At 56.1% G+C, this 23202-nt stretch overlaps 1 protein-coding gene across 3 annotated transcripts in view; it reads right to left on the bottom strand.

Annotated features, from left to right (window-relative positions):
- CTIF (cap binding complex dependent translation initiation factor) overlaps window positions 1-23202 on the bottom strand; it is a 263218-nt gene that overhangs the window by 81648 nt on the left and 158368 nt on the right. For all 3 annotated transcript variants that reach the window (XM_075533017.1, XM_075533018.1, XM_075533016.1), the window contains exons 8-9: window positions 6124-6616; window positions 2771-3070 (exon numbers count right to left, since the gene is read on the bottom strand). In XM_075533017.1, coding sequence (XP_075389132.1) covers window positions 2771-3070; window positions 6124-6616 — 793 coding nt within the window. The remainder of the gene's footprint in view (window positions 1-2770; window positions 3071-6123; window positions 6617-23202) is intronic.

Genomic DNA, 23202 nt, shown 5'->3' on the forward strand with positions numbered 1-23202 from the left:
GAGGTCACTGGCCAGCTCTGGGCTGAAGCGCCCTGAGGTCAGGCCTGCATCTGCTCCCTGACCATGTGCCCTTCGCCCTGCCCAGCCCGGTGCCAGGTGACACTGGTAGACCCATGATGGTAACCGCGCATTCGTGGCCTACAGGGTGACAGAGTCTGGGACAGGAGGGGGTGTAGGGTCAGACCCCCACCCGAGCTGTGACCAAGAGGGATTCTAGATGCTCAGAGCATAGCCAGCAGCTGATGCTCAGCCTGGTGAGGGGGTGCTTGGGGAGAGGGACGTGGGAGTGGCCGTTCTTCCCTCCCCTAGACAAGGCTGGGTCTTGTGGGCTGGCCCCGAAGCCCCTGTCATTCTTGACATTCCCCCAGGTCTGACTGGTACAGTAACTGAGCTGTGGCGTGTGGGGTGGGGGGGTGGGGGGGGGCAAGCTCTTGAGGGAGCAGTCAGGAAGGATCAGGTTAATGCTCAGGTGGGGCCACCCACTCCCCTGACCTCATCTCCAGCAACACCATGCCGCAAGGCCTGCTGCTGGGAGCTGGTGTTGGGCATCACCAGCGGGGCCCGCAGAGCCAACACTCCCCCCCCCCCCCGGAGAGGGCCGATTCCAGCCTGGAATCTGCTTCCCTATGAAGCCGTCTCTTTCAGCACACGGCCTGGAGGCAGGTCTTCCCTGAATTATCACAGCCAGACCAGCTCCCTTGCTGCTGGTCCACCATGGAGGCTCTCTAGTGCCAACAGCTGAGTGAGTGGTACGGCCATAGAATGGGCACCGGGCACTTGTGGGCAATGCTGCGCTCACCACTGATGATGGGAAGAAAAGGCTGGGAAGGGGGGTTGTGGACAGCAGCCCCCCACACCCCCCTGGGCGTGTACCTGCACTGCTTTCTGTAGCTAGTTCCTCCGAGTCGGGCACCTATTGTCTAAAAGTCTTGGCCTCTCCTGGCCCTTCTCAGAGAAGCACAAAGCCAAGGTGGAAGTTCAGGCCTGTCCCCCCTGTCCCCTAGCTGCACTGAACGTGGAGGACAGGCCTGTGCCTGCCGTCTCCCTTCCTGCAAATCCAGGACATTCCGGCCCCACGAAGGCACAGGCCCAATGTGCAAATCCCTCAGGTAATGCGGGAATTCATCACTAGAGGGGCGCCGGCAGGTGGTGCAGGAATGAGAACCCGATCTCGATCTCGGGGCCTGGGCGCTGGAGCCACGTGGGGGCGGGCCAGGGGAAGGCGGGCATTGCATGGAAGCTGAGCCAGGGGCGGGGCAGAGACAGGGCCCCAGCTGCACCGTCTCACAGAAGCTGCCAGGGGATGGAGGGGGCAGCTCTGACTAGGGTGACCCAAACCACATGCATTCTCGGCACGTGGGCACTGACCTGCTGCACCAGCCCACGTGTGAGCAGAGCACCCTAGGGCTCGACAGAGCAGAGCGTCAAAGCTGACTGCAAGACCAATGGTTCAGACTCACCAGCCGCTCCTCAGGAGCAAGAGGAGGCTGTGTCTGTTCTCTCTCGGGTCAGTCTCAGAACCCCGAGGGGCGGTTCTAGTTTGTCCTTACGGGTGCTACGCGTCGGGGTTGACGCAATGGCAGTGGACAGGGGCGGTCTCTACTGGAAGCCCCCCACCCCTGGTGGGGCGATGAGATAGTTAAGTGCTAGGCTGCTATCTTGAAAGGTCAGCAGTTTGTGCCTGTCCAGCCCCGGGGGAGAAAAGGCCCGGTGGTCTCCCTGGGACCTCAACGGGAAAGTTCTACCCTGCCACATGGGGTGGCTTTGAGCAGGCTTGGACTGGACCTTACAGAACCTGACTGGAGACTGCCAGTCCTTTCTTCCGCGGGGCAGCAGGGGGAGCACATGATCAGGGGGCCCAAGGTGCTCTCTGGCATCATCATGAAGGCCCTGGTTGGACGGCGGGTTAGAGGGTCCCTTCGAGAAGACCGGCCTACAGGGGGGCTCGCCCAGCCTTGTAAGTAACGTTCATAAGGCAATGCCCCACTTCTGACTTGACCCCCCTTCCCCCCCACCGAGCGCTCAACTTGCATCTCATTTAGTCTCTAAGGTGCACAGGAGGAGAGATAGATGCCTGTGCCGTGCCTCCAGCCACCCCTTCCGGGCGACCCCAGCTCCAGGGCCACCAGCTCCCACCTTTCCACCCACTGCACAGGAGCAGGCAGTGGCCCTGACCTCCCCACCCCCACCCCCCATGGGAAATGGAATGTTCCGGGTTCTGCTTGATGCCCATGCCCACCACTCCTTCAAACTAATAACCAATACAGTCACCCCTGGCCACGGGTCCCAGTGGAGGGAAAGAGGAGGAGGTGGGTGGAGCTCCCTGAGCTCCTTGAGAGTGGCTTCCGGGACCGCGGAGGAGAGGGCAGGCACCTGGCTTTCCCGAGTCCCTGTGGCTTTCCTCAAAAGTGACCCATCTCGGCAGCAGCTACCACCTCCAACCTCCAGGGTTCGGGGCGCTGCTCTTGATGGGGGGAGAAGGACATGGGAGTCACACCACGGAAAAGTCAACCCATCTGTGTCTGCTCGGCGAGGGGCAGCCCTCTCACCATGGAAACTGAGAGCGGGCATCGCTGGCCCAAGAGGAAGTGCCTATAAAATGACATCGGGTCACGTAACCATGGGTCATTCTCACAAACACACACAAACCTCGCCCCTCGAGCGCCTGCTGCCTTTCTATAATTAATTGGGCCAGGGTGGAACTGGGGACAAGCTTCTCTCTAGCAATGGCCCCGCCGGAGGGCCCGCGGCAGCTGCCGGGTCGGGTTACCTGGAGCATGTTGAGGAGCAGGCTCCGGAACTTGGTGCCCTCCACCATGAAAAGCGCCATCTTGTCGCAGAGCCTGGCGGCGGTGACGGCGAAGCTGCGGTCGGACACGGCCTTCTGGTAGATGGTGCTCACGATCTCGCCCAGCATCCGCTCCGAGTCGGTGGAGCTCTGGGCCTCCTCCATGAACGTGCCCAGCTGGGCGTCCACATCGCTGCTGTTGTTCCGCATGCTGTTCAGGATCTCCATCAGCTTGTCCATCTTGTTCTGCTGCGGGCGGGCGGGCTCCACAGTCACTTCATCCTGGGGAGGAGGGGGGAAGAGGCCCTGAGTGACCACGCTGAGGTTTCCTGGGGGGACCTGGTCCTATTAGCCTTGCACCTGATGCCTGGTCTCTTTAAGGGGACTGGCTCCCACCCCTGAGGCTCTCTGCTGATTGTTTTTTGGGAGGCCCTCTGGGATCATCCTGGGTGGTCCACGAGGTTAACGCACTGGGCTGCTCACCAAAGGTTGAATCCCACTCACACCCACCCCCATCAGGTGCCTGGGAAGAAAGGCCTGGTGATGGGCTCCCCCAACCAATCACTGAACACCCAGTGGGGCACGGTGAGCCGAATGGTCCCTAGAACTGACGACGGCACCCGGGGCCCACACTTTCTGTGAGTTCTCACCCTCCCCCAGGATGCTCCCCCAGAAGCCCCTGTGGCCTCGTGATTATGCGCTAGGCTGCTGACTATAAGGTCAGCAGTTCGAAACCACCCCCAGCAGGGCTTTCCACTCCCATAACAGAGGTATAGTCTCAGATGCCAACCCACAGGGGGCAGGTCTGCCTGGTCCCATAGGGTCGCCATGGATTGGTGCTGGCAGCGAGTTTGGTTTTCAGCTTTTGGTCTTTGTCCGTGAAATGTCTTCATCTAGCACTGACTCAGTGGGGCTGATAGGGAGGTCACAGTAAGGGACTGGGCCAAAGAGAAAGTGAGGGTGGGAAGATTAGTCCAGGAACGGGGTGGGGTGGGAGATGGGCAAATGCCTGCTCTGTTGCTGAGAGGGGCCTCCTGGTCCGTCAGACCTCTCAGCCCCTGTACCCCACGGGCAGTCGCTCCTCAAGCTCCCCAGGAACACAGCACTGGCTTTGAGTCCAACAGAGGCAGGCCAGCCCACTACACCCGACTACCAGGGGATGCCCAATGTGTTACTAAGACAGTTGGCACTTCTGGGAGGGGAATTTCAGGACATCCCCACCCCCAAAGAAAATCTTAAACCCTTATAACACTTTACAGCCACCAAGACCAGACCAGGGCCTCCAAAGGGAAGTGAGTGATGTCAGTCTCAAAGGCAACTCTGCAGACACAGTGTAGGTGGGTGCCCAGGAAGAGACCACGCCGACTGCGGGGCTGGGAGCCCTGGCCGGACAGTGGGTCCCTAGTTGCCTGGGTTCTTGGGAGGCAGCTGACCTAGTCTCCAGACCCTGCTCCCTCCCTGCCCTGTGGCTTTGGGCAAGTGGCTTCACTTCCCTACACAGCCAAGGAGGACAGACTAGCAGGCGGACAGTGGCCTGGAGTCTGACCACTTTGGGATTGGCTTCCAAGAGCAACTGGATCTTGACACTGACCCTGGGTGTCCTGCTCCTTCCTCCCAACCTCTTCCCGAGGACGACTGGTCTGAGTGTCTGAGTTGGTCGGCGGACAGGACATAAGTCCCTAACCCACGGACATCTAACCCTTGACCTGCAGAGTGGAGAGGGGCCTAGCCTGAGCCCATGCCCATGTCCTCCTGGTCCATGAGCCCAGGAGACCTCACCTGTGGGCAGTGCTGGAAACATTGGGGATCAGAGAGGTTAGGTGGCTTTTCAAGGTCGCCCAGCCAGCCAGAGGCAGAGCGGGGGCGGAGCCTGGCTGGCTGGACTCTAAAGCCCGGGCTGTTTCCTCTCTGCAGTCCCACAGCAGTTCCATTTAGTAGAACACGAGACAACTGAGCCAAGACTCCTCTCCCCACAAAATCACATCATTGTAAATGAGGGGGAGTGCAGAGTGGAGGCCCAAAGCCCATCTGTACATAATGGAACACCCCCTTACAGAAGGGTCACAGGGAGGAGACAAGCCAGTCAGTATGCAGTGTAGCAACAATGAAACAGACAACTTTCCTCTCGTTCCTAAATGCTTCCTCCGTCCCACTATCATGATCCCAATTCTACCTTACAAATCTGGATAGACTAGAGGATGTACACTGGTACAGATAGGAACCAGAAACACAGGAAATCCAGGCTGGATGATCCCTTCAGGACCAGTGGTGTGAATGGTGATACTGGGAGGCTAGAGGGAGAGTGGGTTGGAAAGGGGGAACCAATTACAAGGATCTACATGTGACCTCCTCCCTGGGGGATGGACAACAGAAAAGTGGGTGAAGGGAGATGTTGCACAGTGTAAGACATGACAAAATAAGCATTTATAAATTATCAAAGGTTCATGAGGGAGGGGGGAAAATGAGGAGCTGATACCAAGGGCTTAAGTGGAGAGCAAATGTTTTGAGAATGATAAGGGCAACGAATGTACAAATGTGCTTGACCCAATTGATTTATGTATGGATAGTGATTTAAGAGTTGTATGAGCCCCTAATAAAATGATTTAAAAACCCTCCTCCCCACCTATCTCGCTGTAGCAACCCGTCTTGGAAGCTCCGCAGGTGGACATCAGGTGGGCCCTGTGCCTGCTCCCACATCTGGGGCTAGGAAGTAGGCAGTTACTGCTTGGCCCACAGCCTCTGGGGTGAAAGGTGTGGGGACAGGGTGGACTCAGACCACCAAGCTCTAAGAAAGGCCCAGTGTGGGCAAGCCTACCCTTCTCCCAGGTGGCAGGAGCTGGGGACGGGGAGGGCAGCTTGAGCACCAGAGCTGCATGTTGGAAATGACAAAGGCGGGGCACAAATCCTTGGGAGGAGGTGGGGAGCTAGGCTGGAGAGGTGGGGCTAGGTCTGGGGAGGAGACCAGGCCCGTCAGGCAGAGCTGCTTAAGGAGGTGCTCACCGGGGGTGTTCACTCAGGGGGCAGACGGCAAGGCCACAGGCAGGCTGCTTCCAGTTCCCTGCCCCCACCCTTGCTGGGCCCTGCCGGATGGCGTTTCCCTCAATGAGAAGCATCAGCCCCTATTTCATATGTGGGGAAGCAGGAGGTGAGGGGCTTGATGTGGTGGTGGGTGACACGCCCTTTCTGGCCTGTAGAGCCCCCCTAAGCCCCCTGCTTCCCTCCACACAGCTCCCTGGGCCCTCAAACGCTCGAGGCCCTGCCCCGAGCCCACCTACCAACATGCCCACCTCTCCGCTGTCTTCCCCGGAGCAAGAGAGCAACTGAAATACAATTACCGGTGCCTTGTCCTTCAGCCTGCGCCGCAGCCTGTCTTTGGAGGACTGGAGCAGGGTGACTCTGGGCCGCTCCGCCAGCCGCTCCGGAATAATACTGTCTTTACGCTTTGTCTCCGCTTCCGGGACCCCTGGCTGTTGCGGCGGCAGCCGATCGGGGCCCATGGGGCAGTGGGTCTCGGGGCTGTGGGGGGTCTCGAGGGTGCCGTGCCCAGTGTCCTCCAGGGCATCCTCGAGCTTGGGGCCCTCGGTGGGCACGGTCTCTTTGGCATTGCGGTGGACGCTCGCCTCGCCCTTGTCGCCAGGAGAGTGTTTCATGGTGCCATGGTGCCAGCGCCGGTTCTGGCTGTAGCCGTGGTGGGTGGGCCTCCCTGAGGAGTGGGGTGCCGAGCCCCCCTGGTAGGACTTCTGGTGGTCTCTGTTGTGTTTGGCACTGCCCGGTGGATGGTCACCATGCTGCTGGGACTTGTTCCCTCCCGGAGGTCTCTGCTGCCGTCTACAAAACAGGGGAGAGAGGCAGAGAAGAGGTCAGGGGGCGAGCAGCGCACCCAGACACAAGCACAGGACAGGAACCCACGCTCTGACACTTACTGAGGGCCTCTTGGGTGCCAGAGCCCTGGTGGCACACAGGTTGACGCTTTGAACCCACCCAACGGCTCTGGTGACTTGTTGGGCTGCTAACCGCAAGGTCGACCATTCAAAAGCACCGACTGCTCCCCAGGAGAAAGAGGAGACTTCCTATTCCTGTACAGAGTGACAGTCTGGGAAACCCACAGGGGCAGTTCGACCCGGTCCTCTAGGTCCACTATGGGCCAGAGCAGACTTGATGGCAGGGAGTGTTTTAGAACAACCCTGCCTTCCGTAAAGATCCAACCCACTGCCATCAAGCCGATTCCAACTCGTAGTGACCCTGGGTAGGGATTCTGTGGCTGTAAACCTTTACGGCAGCAGACAGCCTCACCTTTTTTCTGCTGAGCGGCTGGTGGGCTTGAACCACTGACCTTGCAGTTAATGGTTCCAATGGTTACTCCACAGTGCCACCAGGCCACCTTTCCAGCCCAGAAAACCCTGTGAACCCCAAACAAAACAAAACAAAACAAAACAAAAAACAACCTCATTGCTATTGAGCTGATTCTGAGTCATGGCGACCCTGTAGGACAGAGTAGAACTGTGCCTGTGGGTTTCCAAGGCTGTAAATCTCTTTATGAGAGAAGACGGCTGGCCTCATCTTTCCTCCATGGAGCAGTCGGTGTGTTTGAACCACCAGCCTTGCAGCTATCAGCATTCATACTGAAGCCACGATACTACCAGAGCTACTAGAAAGCCCCTTGGGGCGGTTCTAATCCATCCCATGAGTATATGAGCTGGGGCCTGCTTGGTGGCACCTGACAACCTCGTGTCAGACTTGGTGAAGGGCCCTGGGGACACGGGAGAGAAAATGAGCCAGGCAGGCCCTGACACTTAACACAGGAAAACACGCTGGAGGGGATAAAACAGAGACGATAACAAATGACCACACATGGAGCAATGCCGCCTCTGTCCCCGGCTACCCAGCCATGTCCCCTAGAAGCAGCTCTCACTGGTGTCTCGGCGACTCTGCCTGACAGCCCAGCACCTTCAGGCCAAGGGGTGTACACAGACTCGCCTTCCCAAGGACCACTCAGCTAAGGACTTGCTGTCACAACGGCTCATTTTTCACAACGCTCTTTGTTGGGAGCCACATTGCCCCCTCCCCCCACTAAATAAACACACCCAAGAAAGTGACATTTCAACATTAGGGTTTTAGGCAAAGACAGGCTCACTAATTTATCTGACATAATACTTCTAAGCAGAGGACATCATATGGAACTGATCTCGTAGCGCACGACCAGCGGACCCACCCCACCCCATTGCTTTGGTTCTGTCAGCCAGGCCAGGCGATGGGAAGGGCTGTTCCCCTAGATCCTTCCACCTGATGTGTGCCAGGGCCGGTTCCTCATCACGCGACATGCCCCCGGGCATCACCTATATTTTACCCTCAAAGGATTGTGTCCTATGACTTAGACCAGGGGGTCCTCAAACTACGGCCCACGGGCCACATGTGGCTCGTCGAGGACATTTATCCAGCCTGCCGGGTATTTTTGCTCCGTTTGCATTTTTTACTTCAAAATAAGATACGTGCAGTGTGCAGAGGAATTTGTTGTTGTTTTTTTTTTTAACTATAGTCAGGCCCTCCAATGGTCTGAGGGATAGTGAACTGGCCCCCTGTTTAAAAAGCCTGAGGACCTCTGACTTAGACCCTCAAAAGGGATAAAATTGGTGAACAAGATTTAAGGGAAGGAAACATATTTTTGAAAGGATGAGCCCCCCGATACCTTCTTCTATAACAATCCCCCTTTTGAAGGTACAGGAGACTTGCCCTGCATTGCATTTTATGAGCAAATGGTATTTACTGACTTTCAAACTGCTGTTTGTTCACCTGGAAATAGAAATTCCGTACGACCCAGCGATATCTCTGCTGGGGATAAGCACTCAAGAAGAAGAGGCCTAGCACGGACAGACACATGCTCTCCCGCGCTCATGGGGGCTGGCTCACAGAGCAAGAAGGAGGAAACCGCTCAAATGCCATCAGTGGAAGAAGGGCTAAAGAAACGTGCGTGGATACAAGGCATCCCTAAAAAACACCCGATGAGACCGTGGAGCACCTCATGTCACAGATGCTGAGTGACCTTAGTCCATCCAGGGCAGTCGCTGTGCGGTGCCACCTCACTGAGCATCTCCCCAACCTGCGGTCTGTTCCCAGGGACTGACACCCCGATGGCATGTCCACAGTCAGTATATGAAGGGACTGCTCACCATTCCCACATCTAACGAGCACTCTCCTTCCAAGACAGATTTGGAAGAGTCTTCTTGCAGGCCACGGTAATTTGAATATTCTCCATCAACGTCATCATGCTGGGATATCCATTCTTCTTTGGCCTTTCCTACTGACCGTGCAAGGTTCACATGCATGTGAGGTGACTGAGGAGAATATACCGTGGTTTGGGACAGGGCACCTGAGTCCTCAAAGTGACATCTTTGTTTTTTGACACCTTAAAAACAGCTCTTATATTTAGGTTATGTAATAGTTGCTTTATAAAGGCATGCACATATGTAAGGATATTTATACTTAATTATAGGGAAATAGATCTATGTACATATATTTATACATTAAGTATTAAGGTAGCAGATGGACATTGGGTCTCTACTCAAGTACTCCCTCAGGGCAAGAATGCTTTGTTCTAATAACCTGGCAGTCTGTGGCGCTCACCTTCCTGACACAATCATTGAAGACAACATGGGTACATAAGCAAATGTGGTGAAGAAAGCTGATGGTGCCCGGTTATCAAAAGACACAGCATCTGGGTATTAAAGGCTTAAAGATAAAAAAAGAAGACATCTAGCTGAGAATCAACAAAGCCCACATGGAAGAAGCACACCAACCTGTGTGATCATGAGGTGACAATGGGATCAGGTATCAGGCATCAAAGATCCAGAATTAAAAAATCATATTAATGTGAATGAGGGGGAGGTTGAAGTGGAGACTTAAAGCCCATCTGTAGACAACTGGACATCCCCTCACGGAAGGGTTGGGAGGAGGAGATGAGCCAGTCAGGGTGCGGTATAGCACTGATGAAGCATATGATTCTTGTCTAGTTCTTTAATCCCCCCCAATTATCATGATCCAATTCTACCTTTCAAATACTGCTAGACCAGAGCATGAACACTGGTACAGGTAAGAGCTGGAAACATAGGGAATCCAGGACAGATAAACCCCTCAGAACCAATAATGAGAGTAGTGATACCAGGAGGGTAGGGAGAAGATGGGGGAGGGGGGGAAAGGAGGAACCAATTACAATGATCGACATATAATACCCCACCCCCTGCCCCAGGGGGGTGGACAACAGAAAAGTGGGTGAAGGGTGAGAGTGGTCGGTGTAAGACATGAAAGCAATTTTTATAAATTATCAAGGGGGAGGGAGGAGATAAAAATGAGGAGCTGATTGATACCAAGGGCTCAAGTAGAAAGAAAATGTTTTGAGAATGATGATGGCAACAAATGTACAAATGTGCTTGACACAATGGATGGATCTTTGGATTGTGAGACGAGCTATACCAGCCCCCTATAAAGTGATTTTTTTAAGGCAATTGCTTATACTTCTTTAAAAAACAAAACCAAAATTCCTCTAGGCTCTTTATCCCTCAAGCCTAACTATTGGCCTGAGTGGCTTTTTAAAAACGGAAATGGACATAGAGTCTTTTAATGAAAAACAACTTCATTTCAAACACATACATAAGTGACTGATTATTACTTACATAAACTTGGTTTCATTGTTCAATTAATATTTTTCAGATGGGAATATGGGGGGGGTACCTTCGATTGGGGTTAAATGTGTGATTATTCCCATTTCAACCAATCATACTTTCTTCCCTGAAAAGCTTTCCACTTGGGGACCGTTGGTATTTGCCATAAATTCCAACTCGTGGCTGCCCCATGTGCTTGGAGCAGAACTGCTCCCGGGTTTCCAAGGCCGGGCCCCCTCTTAGAGGCCCATCACCGAACCTGTCCCTGAGGTACCTGTGGGTGGCTAGTAGCTGAGGAATACTTAACTGTTCGTGGCACCCAGGGACCTAAACACATAAGCAAATAAATATCTATTCCCCCAGGGACAGGTGCCCAGGTAGAGGCAGAGCTTTCTGAAAGGAAAGAAAGCTGCTGAGTGCGGCGTGTTGCTTTTGCAGAAGTGCGAACGCACACTACTCACCACCCTGAACAGCAGGAGCCGGAATGAGCATGGTCTTTCTGGAGAGCAGGATGCCTGCTTACTGCAAACGTCTCTGAGAACCGGAGACCCACCGGGTGCAGCCATCCCCCATGGGGCGGTTTGTCCAGAGGGAGCCATCAAGGCGCGCAGATATGATGGACACAAAGACTCGGAGCAGTCACGAGTGAGGGACATCGCCACACGGGGTCCTCCGGTTGGTAGGGAGCAAACCCAAGTCATGCTACGTGGGCTGTGGGGCATTTCACTTTTAATTTGATATAGTCAGTATAATTTTGATTCAGATAGGGAACGCATATTTCATACTGTATTTTCAACATATTGAGTTGTGGCGGGGTGTTTGTTTCTAAATTAATTATCTTATTGGGGGGCTCTTACAAACCTTATAACAATCCATCACTGAATAGTGTTAAGCATACTTGTACATACGTTGCCATCAACATTTTAAAAAATCATTTTATTGGGGGTGCATACAGCTCTCATCCCAACACATACATGCATCCATTGTGTCAAGCACATTTGTACCTAGGTTACCATGAACATTTTGAAAACAATTTTTTTCTACCTGATCCCTTGGTACCAGCTCCTCTATTTTCCCCTCCCTCCCCATGAATTATTGAATATTAATAATATATTATTATTCATATTTCGTGTCTTACATTGTCTGTTGTTTCCCTTCACCCACCTCTCTGTTAATCATCCCCTAGGTGGGGTGGGAGGGTATATATCCAACCTTGTGACGGGTTACCTCTTTCTCCCCCATTGCCCCCCTCTGCCCCCACCAGTCCTCTCCCCTCATGGTATCGCTACTCCCACTAGTGTTCCTGAGGGATCTATCAATCCAGAATTCCATGGTCGACAGCTCTTATCTGTACCAATGTGTGTTCTCCGTGGGGTCATTTTTTAAGATGAACATTCATATGTATAGGAAAACCTGGAAGGATACACGCCCCAACGTTGACGTGGCCACCACTGGGTGATGGAACAAGGGCTGTTATTTTTCTTCTTCTTTGTACGCGTGCTTCCAAAAGTTACCCCTCCCCGTTAAGATAAATAGCCTTTTATTCTGAGCTGATAGATTCGTATCCAGTTGTGAGCAATCACACGGATAAAATCCTTGCATCTGTTCCCTCGGTGTGGGGCATCCCCATGTCGGAATGGGCCCCACAGTGATGGGTTAACGTCTTACAAAATGAGTCAGACGGACAGCCTGGACCCTGACGTTGGCTGTCAAAATCGGAACATCCCCGTGGCTCGCTGCCAGCATCTCCTGTGCTGCCCTGGCGGTCACTCCCGGTGCTGAGGGCCCCTCTGTCGACGTCTTCATTTCAGCTCTCGTCCTTCTCCATTCCCGTGTTCCTGACAGCTTCTGTTCTTTGCGGATCCCGACTTTCCCCCTGGTCTCCTCGGTCGTGTTCCTGATTGCTCTCCATTGACGGCACCTCAAACATCCCCGTCAGGGGAGACCCCAGCTCCGACAAGCCCCTGCTGACTTCTCTTATCCTGCTTTGGACATCAGCTCCCTGTTTCACAGGGCAGCAGTGCACGCCGTACACACGTGTGTCCCGCTGATCAGCAAGCTCCCATGGTGCGACTTAGGGTCGCTTTGCTCCTCATGACCACTCTGCTCCACATGCCTCCACCGCCATGGTTCCCCCTGCCAGCATGCGCCGCCTCCAGCCCGCCCTGCTCACCACGCCCCGGCTTTGATTTCTAGACATTTGCTAATTTCCTAGCGATGCGATCCTACTTATCCTGTGGCTCCTGACGATGTCTTTCAGGTTCACCCTTTCACCACGGCCGAGTCCTGGCCCGCTGTAGGCCCACACCATGTCCAATTCGCCCCTCCACTGGCGGATGGATGGGCAGTTGGGTGGCTTCCATCTTTTGCCTCTGGTGGCAGTGCTGACGCAGCACAGGCTTTGGTTTGCGTTCCTTTCGCCCTTCTCCTGGGTAGGATGGCCAGGGTCCCTGGTTTGGGGTACGATGGGGATTGGGGTAGGACAGACCCCATGGACTTTGTGAGACGTTTAGTTTCCCCTGGTTTCCTCTGACCCCGTGCCGCTGTGGGCAGTGGGGTCCCAGTCAGCCACCACCCTGGCAGGGGTGCTGGGTGTCTCATTTAAGCTGGGGAGAGTGGGCACCTCGGTTCCTCACTCAGCCTTTGGTGGCATGGGCGGGGCTGGGGTCACCGCCTGCCTTCCTGTGGCACTTGGCTGAAGAGGGCAGGTGTTCTGGGAGCTGTCTATGCCTCTTGGCCTTTCAGCGTTTCGGGAGTCTTAGATCCACAGCTTAGACACGTGAGGCAGAAGGAGACTCAGGAGACGGGCCACCACGATGTCCCTCGAGTCCTGTGGTCCCTCATCCGTCTGCCTTATTCTCGGGCCTATCAGAATGTTGCTTCTTCCATCATACCCAGGGCTGGGAGCTGTCTGCATTACTGGAAAATATCTAGGAAAGTCTATGGGAGCCCTGCTGGTGCAGTGGTTACAAGCCGGGCTGTTCACCTCAAGGTCAATGGTTCGAAACCACCAGCTGCTTCACGGGAGAAAGGTGAGGCTTTCTGCTCCCTTAGGGAGTTACGGTCTCTGAAACCCGCAGGGGCAGTTCCACCCTGTCTCCTGTAGGGCCGCCGTGAGTAGGCATCGATCAATCGACTGGTCGGCAGGGAGCATGGGGTGCTGGGTTCTGGAGGAAAGTGGGGAACGCTGCGCTCATTCCGGCAGCCACGCAGCCCACCTTCTGATGAGCAGAACTGACCGTCATGGGGGCAAATATGATTGTTACCTGGTTTGTACTTCTGGTTGTTGTTTCAGACACACACACACACACACACACACACGATGCTGCAAGTTTGGCTCACGGAGGCAGGCCTGTCCTACCACAGACTGCCCCTCACAGGCCGTCATCTTCTGGGGGGCAGGTCACCAGACCTCTCCCACAGAGCGTCTGGGTGGCTCCGAGCCAATAGTCCTTCAGGCAGAAGTACTGCACCCTTAGGACCCCCACGTGGGTGCGGGAGGGAGGCGCAGTGCCTTCACTGAGTCTATGGGACGTGAACTTGGAAGGTGAAGGCATTTCCTCACATGTGCTTCTGAACCAGTCTCTAAAAAATGACGTAGGGGGCCAGGTGATAGATAACAAACTCACTCGTCCACCCAACCGTCTGACACCCACAATTCAGCAGCCCCCCCCACGCCCATGGTAGAAAGCCATCATCACTCTCCATTCCCAACCCCCCACCCCCAACAGAAACGCAGTGTGTGCATACGCAGGTGACCTTTGATGGGTTCTCCCGATTCTGCGTTTCTCGTTGCTTGCACTGAGTGGCCTTTCTCCTGCCCGTCTCTTTGTTCACCGAGGGTGATCTATTTTAAGGCTGGAGAGGAACCTTGGAAATTCCCTGGCACATAACGCTTGATTCTCACAACCTATGTCATCCTTATTTAGAATTTTTGGGGGCCTGCAGCTATGGCCCAAGGAATGTCCCCGAAGACTCCCTGAGCAAGCCCTACCCAGCATCGGCCCAGAAATGGTGTGTGGCTTCCCTCTTGTTCCTTATATCAGAAATTTCCCTCTTTCTGCCCACCTGCCTCCTCCCCCCCACCCAGCAAGCAAACCAGCCAACAAACACCAACTTATCTCCACAAAAAATGCCCAAACTCTCTGCCATCGAGTCAATGACTCACAGCAGGCCCCTCTGTGGGTTTCCATGACAACGACGGAGTAAAAAGCCCAGGCTTTCTCCCCAAAGAGCTGTTGGTGGTTTCGAACTGCCGACCATGCAGATCACAGCCCAGAGCATAACCACGACACCACCCGGGCTCCTCTACCTGGGTAAAAGAGGTCATTTCTGTATGGTCGGGGATTGTGGGAGGAGGCTTGGTGGCATAGTTTGCATTGGGCTGACAACCCGAAGTTCGGTGGTTCAAGCCTACCAGCTGCTCTTTGGGAGAAAGACATAACAGTTGGCTTCTATCAAGATCAACAGGCTGGAAACCACAGGACCAGATCTACCAGTTCTACCCTGTCAGAACCAGCTTGATGGCGGCAGGTTTGGTTTGGGTTGGAAGGTTATGGGGCTCAGAATGACATTCGCTGGGTCTTTCGGGACTTTGGAGGCCCGTCTCTGGCAAAGGACAACATGCAGGATCAGAGAGGGTCAAAGCAGAGAAGACCCTCAACAGGTAGGCTGGTGCAGTGGCTGCAAGGAGATCGAGTCTAACACCTGCAAGGACGGCACAGGGCGGGCAGTGTGTGGTTCTGCTGAGTGCTCCTGGGTGCCGCTCTAGCTGGATGGCACGTAATAGCGGCGGCAGGACTTCTGCCGTCCATCCTGGCAAAGCTGGGCTGGAACTTTGGGAGGGCCTGGAACCCATGTCCTCTGGTTGGATGGGTTCTGGAGCCATCCCTGTCTACATGGCTCTGAACAAGCATGCCCCAGCCCACTCAGCAGTAGGGAGTCAGTCAGCAAGCACCAGCCAGGAGTGCCCGCGGGCAGAAGGGAGCCTGGAAGACTACTCTCAAGGGTTGTCCCCTAAGCAAGCAGGCCTGAGGCACTGGGAAGAAGGAAGGCTGGACATGTTCGGCTGGGTTGGTCCTGGAGGGCAGGGAAGAGTACAGACCCCACTGGAGGCCAGAAGGCTCCGCTGTTCTCTTCCCTCTCCCTCCCCGTCTCACCTGCTCAAGGTCCTGCTTAGTCCTCAGGGGAAGTGCTCACCCGGGCTGGTCTCTGTGTGCAGCCAGGGTGAGCATCTTTCTTCCCATTTTATAGACAAGCCCACTGAGGCTGGACAGAGGTCCACCGCAAACAGCCTTCCAGAGGCCCCCAGGGGTGCCCAGCTAAGCTCAGCACCCACTGTTGGTTCCCACTGGCTCTCAGATCCAGCCCCTTTGGAGAAATGCTAAAGAGCCTTGGAGACCTGCAGTGAGGGCGGCCACCCGAGAGCCCACCGAGAGGGCCCTGCCCACTGGCACAGGCATGGGGATGGGCCCTGTTCCCCCAACAATGGGGAGCCAGCCTGCCCTGCTCTGGCCATTCACAAATACTGGCCAGCGGTCTCTGGCAGAACTGCCAAAACCAGCTCCTCTCTGAACTGTGTTTGCTGGCGCTGGGCTTCACGGATCCTCCTTCCAGGGGCCAGCTGGCGGCTCACCACGAAACCTGTGGGTTTAGGTTTGGCTGGGCCGGGGATGAACCGCATTTGCTCCTAGCAGCCGGGCCAGGGAGCTGCATTTCATCTCGGACACACCGATGCGGACAAACTAGACACCAAGCTTTGTCACCCTGGCCCCACGAAGGGCGAAGAGCCACCTCACGGCCTGGTTCTTGTAGGGTTTTAATCTCCTCTCTGGGGAAGCTTGCGCCTGGGAGATGGCTTAGGACACTGGGTCTCATCCTTCCTAACGCTGCGACCCTTTCATACAGTTCCTCGTGTTATGGTGACCCCAGCCCCCCAACCAGAAAATTATTTTCGTTGCTACTTCATCACTCATTTTGCTACGGTGATGAATCGGGCGACCCCTGTGAAAGGGTCATTGGACTCCCGAAGGGGTCGCGGCCCACAGGTTGAGAACCGCTGGCTTAGGAGCTAACCGTTATATCCCATTTGGGCTCTGGCAACACCTGCTGGGGGGACCGGAAGCAGTTCCCTCTCCTGCTCAATCCCTCTCGTCTGAGAAGGAAAATGGTCAGTTAATGCCTTTCTTGTCAGTCGCTCCCGTGACTCTCGGGGTCCCGACCTCGGGCGTCTAGTTTCATGAGGAGACTTTTCCTTGACTATGAAAGACAGAAGGGGTTCTCAGAACCCTGCAGCTGCATTCGGGGAGGTGGGTATGGGCAGAGGGAGTAAGTTCAGATTTTGTTTTAGAAACAAACAAACAAACAAACAAAACCCTTAAAAAACCCGAAAACCAAAAACAGCAGTCGGAATCCAGACAAACAACTCTGTTTGTCTTTTATTTCATAGCCGCTCCCAACTGCATCTTCCGAGGGCCTCGGCCTGATGACGGTCCTCTCCATGTCAGGCACGGAACCACATAATTTGTAGGTCTGCTCCACAATTTCTGAAAACAAAATTCCTCGGGCGAGTGGTTTTAAAACGATGCCTGGACTCTGACTTCTTGCCTTCAGGAAGAGCGATGACGGCTTCTTCCTGGCGGAGATGCCTCATCCCTGCCCAGCCACACCCCTGCACAGGGGCCCCGATGCCTTACAGAGGGGAGGCCAAGGCGCAGACTCACGGCTTCCAACAAAGGCTACCTGCGCAGGGTCGCCCTGGTTTTGGGGATGACTGGGGGACGAGAAAGTAAGGCGATAAGGGGCAGGGCCTGGAAGACTGTCCCCCACTTCAAGGGACCAGCCGAGAGAGAGGGAGCTGGCTCATCTTAATGTTGCTGTGATCACTGAGTACCTACTGTGTGCTCGGCAGTCTGCGCGTGGCAGTGGCAGTGCCGGGTGGTGGTGGTGGTGGGGGGTTTGTTCCAAACAGTTCATTGCTCAGCGACTGGCTGAAGGATGGCCGGTTTGAGCGCTCTCAGCAGTGCGTCAGAACAGGCCTCCTCCTCAGCGTCGAGCAGTAGGCTGGACCTAGGCGGTGGACTTCGCCTGCCCCAGGGCGCTCTGTCTGCGAGGCTCTGGCTGGCTGGGCCCCTCCCTGATGGTGTGGCTCTGGGCAGTTTCACTGCTCTGGCTCTGCTGCCTGCAGTGTCTGTCCCCTGCTGTGGGGGGGAGGGGGGCAGGAGTGAAAGCAGGGCCGTTTTGCAGAGGAGAAAGCCGAGGTTCAGTGGGGCGGTGTTGCTCAGGCTGCCCAGCCAGTCAGCGGCGAAGCATGTCTGTGCCCCGGCGTCTGTGTTTCTGCACTACTGTCTCCCTGCCGGCTCTTTGGAGACACCGGAGCTCTGTGGGAACTGAGGGGCATGCACCATCGCCATTGCCACACTGCAGCACCCTTGTGGCAGCGAGCTCCTTCATGGCCCTCTCGCTGCCCTGCAGGGGAGGGCCAGCGGCATGGGGGTCAGAACGGCAGGCTTTAGACACTAACCTCTATCGTGCAGTAGGTTTCAAAACAGAGGAAAAACACACAAAAACCCTTATGAGCTTATTCTGCTGTTTAGAATCCACACAGCACAACACACACCAGGTCAAGTGCTTCCATGGTGAAATTCAGAGGCCCTGCTCCTGGTCTCCGAGTGGTGCCACCAAGGTCACCCTCCTTCTCCGGTGGCTCTCCAATAGCACAAACTTAAGGACCCCTGTCTGTTTCCTCAGAAGCCTTGGTGGCGCCGTGGCTTCGTCATGGGGCTGATTGCTGCGGGGTTGGGAGTTCAAACCCACCAGTCGCTCTGTGGGAGAAAGACGAGGCTGCCGCCTGCTCCTATACTCATTTGCAGTCTAGGGCTGCTGTGAGTCAGGAGCGGCCTCATGGCAGTGGGTTGGTTTGTATGCTGGGGAAGCAGAGGGGCAGCAGAGAAAGAGGGAGGTCCTCCAGGAGATGGACGGACCCAGTGGCTGCAGCCAGGGGCCGAAGCACAGGAGCAGGTGTGAGGATGGAGCAGGACCGGGAGATGCGCGCTCTGCTGCCCATGGGGTCGCTGTGGGTTGCGAACAACTTGGTGGGGCCTCACAGCAACGACATTTAGCCTTTTGAGTGAGTGGCTGCAGCAATTTGAGCCGATACAGATGGTTCTTCAAAGAGCACAGTGCTCTTGAAGCTGACCTGTTTACTGGTCAGCTGTCTTTCTGCGTTAAAAAACCCCCCAAAAACTCACTGCCATGAGGTCAGTTCGGACGCCCAGCGAGGCTGCAGGCCGGCTGGGACTGCCCTGGTGTGTTTCTAAGGCTGGGACTCTTTCTCCTGCAGAGCGGCTGGTGGTTTCAAAGGACTGACCTTGCGGTGAGAAGCCCGGCACGTAACCCCCGACGCCACCCTAGGGAGGACTCTCAGGAGCAGAGTTGTGTAGGAAATAATTCAAGGCGGAGACCCCTGGCAGCCCAGGTAAGAAGGCAGGTAGGAAGGTTGGTATCTCACTCCACAGACAGAAAGCTTAGAAACCAATGCTTGTGCGAGCCCAGAGGCGACTTTGGAATGGAACCGGGAGGGGACGGAGCCCTCTGCTCCCTGCAGACTCTTCTCCCAAGGGAGGAACAATACAGGGATGAACAAGGCCACACAGCTCCTCGCTGCCTCCCAGGGAGGCTGTGCAGTGTCTTGGCTCCTCCCCCTAGTCCCCTTTGGGATCCTTGTCCACCGGCCCAGACTCCCCTCTCTGTGGACTCCTGGAGGGTTCTCAGTTTGAAGTACCCCACACCACGCCCACATCTCTGCTATCCAGACTGTTTTTGAGGGTTCTTGTCTGCACCCCTGACAAGCACCCCTTCCTTCAGATGGGCAGACCCTTCTCTAAAGCTCTCTCAGGGGCCTGGGGTGGGGCCGGGCACTCAAGCCTCCCCAAGTGCTGCTTGAGGACAGCCCCGAGCCAGGGGCTGTGGCAGCCCTGGGGACACGTGAGGATGCCCACAGACAGCGGCTACCTCACAGAGCTTAGGCTCCAGAAGCCCAGGGCAGTCAGGGATAGGAGGGATGAAAGTCGGAGGAAAGAGCAGCCAGGGCTTCTGCTTGGGGTCGGGGAAGTCCAGGGGCAAGATGGCCGCAGAGTACGACCTGGCACACAATGAAAACGTGGCCCTTGCTCACAACCGGAAGCCCTTGAAGACGGCGACGGTAGCATTTTAAAGCCAATGTGGGTCCTTCGAGTGTGAGTGCCGGGTGACCTCACAGCCACATGCCCTGCCTGGAGGCTGCTCCCAGGCGAGGGCAGAAACAAGCTCACTAGCGATGGAGCACACGCAATAGAAGCAGCTCGCGGCGGGGGGCATTCCGGTGTGCCGGGCATGACTTTCGTCTCCACTGAAGAGGAGGCACGGTTGTACATTTCTACAGAGGGGCCAGCAGGGCCCGGGACAGGTAAGTGACGGGCCTGAGGCCACACAGCTTGGAAGAGATAGAGCTTGGGTCTGGAATTTACCTTTAGCTTGAGAACGTGCGGCCCTGACCAGCATGCACTCCTGCCTCTGGTCTTAAGGTCCATTCCGGGGGGCGAGGGCCACCCACACATCATAACGGAGCCACCAACATCCCAACCATGGGGAGTCCAGACCTCGGACAGAGGTCAGCAGGGGAGGGGCTGTGTGTCACCCTGGTGTTACTCGCACTCCGTGACAGTGTCCAGGGGTGACCCGGCCATGTCTGGCTATACATTTTTGGTGGTTTTTCGGCCGAAATGCGTTTCTTTGTAAAAATCCTCTGCCATCAGTCAGAACAGCAGAACCCATTTTCCCTGAGCCCACTGCCATCCAATGCACGCCGACAACAGAGACCCTGCAGGACAGGGTAGAATGGCCCCCGTGGGGCTCAGAGCCTGTGACTGCTTACGGGACTAGAAAGCTGTACCCACAAGGCCCACACTGCATGCCCAGTCACATTTCTGACTCTGAACGGATGCGGGGCAGAGCTGTCACCCTGCCCGACCATATCGAGGCTTTGCGTCCCGTGTGGCGTCTGACACACTGCAAGCACCCGCCTCGGCTTGTTCGTGCTGAGGGCACTTTGCAGTCACAGACTTTCAGGGGCTTTCCCTCAAAGGACCAGGCAGAGAAAATAATCATCTTTTCAATGGCTGTTACTGATAGCAGTTGCAACTAACAATGGTGTCATTCAGGGCGGCAAGATTTCACACACAATGCTGTCGATAGGGGTCACATACTCTCAGGAATAGTACCTGTAAGTGGTTTACAACTATATTGATCACTTATCATCCTAGACTGAAACTGATCAGGAAGATCACTGAGGGGTCTGTCTGGTCTGGTCTGGGAGGAGGCCCATGGGGATGGGGGGTGGGGCTGTGGTGTGTGTGTGTGTGTGTATGAGAGAGACACCAACCCAAGTACTGCCCTTGTGGCCTTATGGCTTGGCTGACTGTGCTGTGGGAAAGACAAGGGCTTAGCCCAGGGCCCTCTGGGAGCAGAGGCGCTGAGGTCTATGGAAGAGGAGTGTCTGGGAGGGCTCTGGACAGAGGTTTGGAAATCCGGCCTTCAAGGCTTGGCTCCGCTGTGTCTGGGGGAAAACCACAGAAGCCACGTGTGGCCCTTGGGTTTCCATCTGTGCCGGGAACAATCCTCTCCCACCACAGTCTGCTGTTTCCTGTGGCCGGCTTGCGGGGCAGGGCCTTGGGCAGGGGAGTGGACAGTGTCCGGTGCCTCCTGGCGCAGGAGGGAGGAGCTGCGCACACCTACCACCGTCCTCCATCAGGGAGCAGCACAGAGGCCATGGGCAATGGCCTTCGTGGGGGACGGGAGTCTCACTCAATGGCTGAGGCATTTCAGAGGCCCTCTGCTCAGTCCCACCCTCGGCCAGCCTTGCCAACACCACTTCTCTGGGTGGCCCTGGCCAACCACCCAACTGCCCAGGCCTCAGCATTCCTACCTGCAGAATGGGCATACCGATCCCACTCGAGGTACTTCATGAGATGCCCTAACTCCCTCTTCTCTCTGACTCCTGCCTGGGCCCCTGGCCGGCCTGTGGTTACAGTGGAATAAGGCCGAGAAAGGCCTTGGGCAACAAAGACACATTATAAATACCAGGGAGCGTGTTTGTTCCAGGGTGAATCAGGCATTCCAAGAATGCCCCGCCTCCGTGGTCCTGAGGCGGCGTGACGTCATGGGAAGAGCACGCGGCTGCCCCAGGAGCCCGAGGCAGGTTCCAGAGAGGAGTGCTCCCAGGGGAGACCCTTGCCCTTCTGCTCGGCCGCCGAGCCCTGCTGCTCTCAAGCCTGGGTGTGGACCTGGGCTGCAGCCTGCTGGTGGGCCCGCCTGAGGGCTCCCTGCAGAGGCTGGCAGGGGGCTGCCAGGGCAGCAGGAAGTCTGCAATGGGATGTGCCCTCTGTGGGCCCCACTGTCTGTGGCTCAACTGCCTGAGTCACACCAACAACCAGGGAAGGACAGCTGCCTCTGCCACCTTCTGGAGCCACGGCGCTCGGCCAGCTCCCCCGGCCCATTCTCTCTGAAGAACGGGGCAGGACCAGCTAGGGGTGTGAGCACAGCCCCCTCTTGTAGCCCCTCTCTGCCTGGCACCTGACATACTGTAGCTCCCCTGAGGGTCATGGAGAGGCAGCGCCCTGTAGTCATTGAGGGCGGCACCGCAGGAGCTGGATTCCCAGAGTTCCGACCTTGGCTCTTTGTGTCCGGCTGTGCACCCTTGGGTAGTTCCTTCGCCTCTTTGGTTCTCCGTGTCTTCATCTGGGACATGGGTCCAAACACTGTCCCCCTCTCGGGGCTGTGGTGGGTCTGAAAGGAGCCGATGCCCATAGGTGCCAGCATCGTGTCTGCTTGTCCTGGTGCTGTGCTGTGGGCTTTCCAGGCACGGTCCTCAGATGGGCAGGGGACAGGGTGCATGCGGCACAGCCAGGCCCCAGGCGGGAGAGCAGAGGCTGGGGGAGGTTCAGGCTTGCTTCCAGTGGTAGGAGTTCAAAGGGCAACCACGGGGGTCCAGCTTCTGGCTTCCTCTCTGACTCTGGCTCCTGAGGGTGATTGGAGTTCGATTCCTGGCCACGTCATGGCGTGGGCAGCCACTACCCTTCTGTCGGGTGAGGCTGGCGTGTTGCTCAGTGGGTTTCAGCCGAGCTTCCAGACTAAGAAGGACTGTAGGTCAGCTTCTGAATGTGGACCAGTGACAACCACGGGTCAGCATGGTCCAGCCCGCTATGCACAGAGTCCCCACGAACCGAGAGCCTACTCCACACAGCTAACAACGCCCCCCCCCCATCCCACCTCGGGGGCGCTGACAGCCCAGCACGAGCTCCCTCCGAACTGCACTTTATCCTTCCAGGTGTACAAGAAATGAGAGCATTAGCATGCTGCCCCTTGGGTAGAGCCAGGGGAGCCCCGCTTTCCAGTCTTCCGTCAGGCCCTTCAGGATCCAACACCCACGCCTGGGCTCCCCACATGGGGCTGAGGTGCCTGCACACAGAGGTGGGGGTGACAGCGCCATGTGGGGGCTCGTCTAGAAACCGAGGGATGAACGGACATCTGGGCTGTCTGACAAGGAGGGAACAAACGTGGTGGAGTCCAGGACTGTGAGCGAGGGCCTTTCCGGTCTTCAGAGCCACCACGAGTGACACTGGGTGTAGCAGCCACCACCCCCTTGGGCAGGTGTCACCCAGGGCAAGTTGCAAGGGACTGGAAGAGGGGCTCTGGGCAGGTGTCCCAGGTGAAGGGCAGCCA

This window comes from Tenrec ecaudatus, chromosome 15 (genome assembly GCF_050624435.1).
Source record: "Tenrec ecaudatus isolate mTenEca1 chromosome 15, mTenEca1.hap1, whole genome shotgun sequence".
In the NCBI taxonomy this organism is placed as follows: Eukaryota; Metazoa; Chordata; class Mammalia; order Afrosoricida; family Tenrecidae; genus Tenrec; species Tenrec ecaudatus.